Below are 4,438 nucleotides of genomic sequence, written 5' to 3' on the forward strand. Positions count from 1 at the left end.
CCCCTTCTCCTTCTTGATGTTCCAAGAGTGACATGATAATATAAGGCCTGGTTAGCACCACTCCTTTCTTTATAAGTGTCCTTAGCATTTATTTTCTCCTAATTAGAGATCCATTTCATAGACAGCAATTCTATAAAACAAAGAAACAGTTCCATTTAATTTAAAGAAATAGTTTTAATGAAATATGCACAAAATTATACAGTATAAAACTTTAATTCTAGCTATAAAAGTGAGTCCAAAATGAAACGATTTTTTTTTTTATGTTAGTCTTAATCTGACCACAAATTAAGCTATTAATTTAAGGCACATGAATGAATTGCAGAATTAACAGAACCAATGACAGTGATTTTGGTTTTGAACATGGGAAGGCACTTCTGCTTTTTTACTTTCACATCACAGATGTGAATGAGTTTTTACACTGATTTCATTTGGTTTCAATGTTCAGTTGCACGAGCTTCTGTTCAACTAGGTCTGCCACCAAGTTCATGTTACAGTCTCGAAGACCTTTTATTAAGTCAGTCACCTTTGCATCTTTCCCCTTCCATTTCTGCCACTCTCGAAGTGACTGAACCAATTGTTCCTTCAAATTAAGGGGATTGGCTGCTATTATTCTGTCCATTTTCACTTCAGAAAAGCCAAGTTTCCGCATCAGCATTTTCCATTCTCTCCCAACATTTTCACATATGACTTCAATAGCTACCTTCTGCAGACCTGAAATAACAAAAACAATGTTAATGATGGATTTCCAAAAGTAACATTAGATAAGATTTTTATTAAGCAAAATGCTACTACTTTTGCTGTATTACACATGCTGTATGTCACACCATGTCTGAAAAGCCACTGCATATGCCAGGAGGTCCAGGTATATAGCAAACATCCAAGTGACCATCAGGCGTAACAGAGAAGTAATTTCCACTCCAGCAAGCTGTTTGCAGCATATGCTGCCCTCATGGTACTCTTGCAGGACATAACACTGTCCTCTGGAGCAATTAAGTAGCAGAAGCACTGTTAGCAGCGGATTCATCCACAGCAGGCAACCGTGCTCCAAGCAGTCTTGAGGATGTGTATGTACTTATTGTGATTATTTTGGAAAAAATAAAAATAAAACGAATAAAAAAATCCACCTACGTTTTTCATTCATATCTGGTTGATCTTCAGGTACATTAGCTTCTCCTTCCTCTACAAAATGCTCTAGCCGCGTAACCAAATCTTCTCTTTTAATGACCTTCAGCATCGTTTTGAGAAAGTCCGCATTGTGGCTTGATATCACCTGCTGCTCGAGGAGGAAGTTGAAGAGCTCCGCGCCGCTTTGGACAGACTCGAGCTTCCTCTTCCCAATCTTGTCCTGGCAGAGGAATTTCAGGTCTCGCAGCTCCGCGGCCGTCAGGCTCGAGGAAAAGGAATGCAGCAGGGTCAGAAACGGGTCCATGGTGCCGAGGCCTAGAGGGGGGCCGGCGCCGGGCGAGACGCGGGCGGCAGGGGAAGGCTGGCGGAGTCCCGCCTCCGCGGGCGGCTGTCGTTCCTGTTTCCGCTGAGCGGCTACGCGGGGAGGCCGGGCACTGCAGGGACGAGAAATGAAACGAAACGAAACGAAACGAAAAGAAACGAAGCGAAGCAAAGCCCAGCCCCCGCCCCGCCGCGATGGCGGAGCGCTGCTGCCCCAGCCCTGCTCCCGCCCGCCAGCAGCCACGAGATGGCAGCAGCGGGCTCCCTGTCAGCCCTAGAAGATGGCGGCCGCCGCCTTGGTGCCGGGCGGTTCCGCCCCTCAGGCGGGCCCTGCTGGCGGCGTCTGGCAGCAAAGGGCCCCGCGTGTTTTAAAATAAAGAATTACGAGGAAGCGCCCCCATCGCCTGCGGGTGCCCGGACACCTCAGCCCACGGGTGTCAGCAGGCTCCATGTGGGGTGTTTGGGCTGCGGCTCCTGCTGCCGAGTCGCCCCGCTGAGGTGTCAGAGGCAGGCAGCAGCCTGCTGAGCTCCCTGCCACCCGGTAGTGCCCGAGGCGCTGACAGCACAGAAATGCTGGTCGCCGTGCTCGCTGCCAGCTGGTCTGTTATTAGGAGCCGCACAGTGCTCTAAATACCTCGGAGATTAACTGCCTTGTTATGTGGTACTGAATTAAAAATGTGTGCTTGGAGCCAGGTTTGACGCTGCCCGCCGCCTGCTGCACAAGTAGAGCCAGCTCCCTGCGTCCTGGTTTCGGTTAAGCTGTAATCGTAATGTGTTTGTGCCCAGGCTGGGGGATCTGTAGATTCCCCATTAAACACAGAATTATTAGCCTTTTCGTGAGAGTTATCACTTATTTTTTTTTACCTACCACCTAAATCTACAAAGGTTATTTTGGAAGCTTTTTTCTTTTTTTTTTTTTTTTTAATTTTCTTTTTGCAAATGGGGGAAAGGAGACCAATTATTGATGAACAGACTTTACAGACCAAGAAATGCAGCACCAGAGACCCTTTCCCAAAGAGACACTGCTATTGCCATGGCATCTCTGGCAGCCACCTGGGAAAGCAGCTTCTGCCCTCCACGCACTGCCTCTGCTACCCCCAGAGACCCAAGCCTTAACCTAGAAACACCGGACTTGGCATGTGGGCCTTGTTGCTCACAAAGGTTAATTGTGACATGAAATAACTTCTGACCTTTAAAACTGAAGTAGAGCAAATTTTAAGTCTTCATGTCTTAAAGTCATTTTTTTTTTTAGAAGGTTAAAGGTTGTGAACTTTTCTTGAAAGGGAAAGTTCAAGTTCATGACATTGTTTTGTAGGTCTCCAAAGTTCAGAGCAACCATAGAGGTTTACTGCACAGCATAGATAGGAACAAGGAAAGTCCTGAACTACCTTTGGATTATTCCCGAAACTATCCCATTACTAAGTTGTTCCCAGTGCATCCTTTAATTTATTATTGTTGCAACACACAAACAGAACTTTGGTCCATGCCATAAAGAGATTGCAGTCTCAGATACACAAACTTGGGAGTTATCATTTTCCTCATCTCCTTCTCCAGTCTCACATTCCAACTTGAGGAACAACTCCTACTCCTAAAACATTTCTAAAACTCCCACAGGCACAAGCCCTCCTTAGATAAAATTGCTAGATTTTCAGCATCCTGTTTCGGTCTGTTACACAGAGCCAGTCTTGCCCATGATCAAGAAAGCCAGTAAGTGGAACTAGCTACATGGATGAAAGCCATTTGTGGACTAAACAAGTTTAAAGCAGATATTATTTTTTTTTTGAGTCCCTAATTGTTGCAAATTGGAGGGAATTAGCTTGTTGCAGGGTCACATAAACTAGGATGAGCTGTGCCTGTATTGAGGGTTGTATTTTCTCTCTGCAGTCCTGAAGATTCTTTAATGTGGAGGAATGAGCATGAATAAAAAAGTGTAGTATGATGCCAAGAAGAAATATAGTTGCAGTGTGTGAATTAACTTAGAAAGCAGATATAAATCCTAATAACAGCATAAAAAGTATAAAATTCAGTTTAAAATCTCATTTTAATATTGCCAAGAAAAATAACTTCAAAACAAAGTGTGAGGTGGAACCAAATCACTTGGCACCTAGCTTGTGCCTGGTGATATTAGCAGGCCAAATTCAGAGACAAGTCTACATGAAGGATGTCTAAATCAGCATAATTTATTCTCTGTCACTTGACAAGCATCAGCTGAGGTTTGTATGAACTTAGTGGTCACATTCAGCACTGCTGTAGGAAGATGTGTGAAAGTAATCCTATATATCAATGTAATTCTCAGGGAGTCTAAATTAATAACAAACATGGAACTAAAAGATATAAATCATCATTTAGTTAAGATATAAATCACCACTTAAATGCTTTTAAATTCACTTCTAATGTCTGGCATAGTGATTTAGTGGCCCCTTTTGTTATATCTGAGTCTGGCCTGTTAACTCTACACATTCACAGATGAAAATACCAAAGGAATGTGCTTTCCTCCAGTTATTTCCTTTGAAAGCGATTTGGGGCAGGGTCAGCAAAGAAAATATTTACCAGGGTCAACAGATCATAACGGTTCGACATTAGAATAAAATTTAATACAAATGATTTAGTAGACCAGCTCAGATTTCAGTGCGATTTTCCCAGAAATTGAGTGCTATGAATGATCCAGTTCCTCACCACGTAATTTATAGGTTCCTTGAGGCAAGACGATTCCTTCCAAAATACTGCAGAGGGAGCTCGAGGCTTTGGAGTGCTCACTGCTGAGCTTTATGACTTGATTTCCACTGAAAGAGCAGGACAACGAGAACAAAATGATTCATTTCTGCCGATTCTTCAGAAAGGTGTCGGTCACCAGGACATACAGGAACAAACACACATTTAGGGAGTGTGGAAGTGAAGCAGCAAGGCAGGGGGCTGCCTTTCCCAGGGGCTGTGCACAGCCACAGTGTGTGAATATGTGTCGAGTAGCTGACAATTCTTGGGTTGCTTGCAA

General features: G+C 43.9%; 1 protein-coding gene across 1 annotated transcript; it reads right to left on the reverse strand.

Annotated features, from left to right (window-relative positions):
• Window positions 1–200: 200 nt before the first annotated feature.
• FADD (Fas associated via death domain) lies at window positions 201–1,669 on the reverse strand. The gene is made up of 2 exons (XM_084287719.1): window positions 1,129–1,669; window positions 201–711 (listed from the first exon to the last, which is right to left on the reverse strand). Exons 1-2 carry the CDS (start codon window positions 1,427–1,429, stop codon window positions 425–427), a joined length of 588 nt encoding a protein of 195 aa, XP_084143845.1. The 5' UTR covers window positions 1,430–1,669; the 3' UTR covers window positions 201–424.
• Between the last annotated feature and the right edge of the window lie 2,769 nt (window positions 1,670–4,438).

The sequence above is a fragment of the Netta rufina genome (genome assembly GCF_964035555.1).
Source record: "Netta rufina genome assembly, chromosome: 5".
In the NCBI taxonomy this organism is placed as follows: Eukaryota; Metazoa; Chordata; class Aves; order Anseriformes; family Anatidae; genus Netta; species Netta rufina.

Excerpts from the sequence above, each read along its gene's own strand:
- FADD (XM_084287719.1), bottom strand. The coding sequence starts at position 1,429 with ATGGACCCGTTTCTGACCCTGCTGCATTCCTTTTCCTCGAGCCTGACG. Across the intron at positions 712-1,128 it reads ACCAGATATGAATGAAAAAC|GTCTGCAGAAGGTAGCTATT; the intron begins GTAGGTGGATTT and ends TTGTTATTTCAG.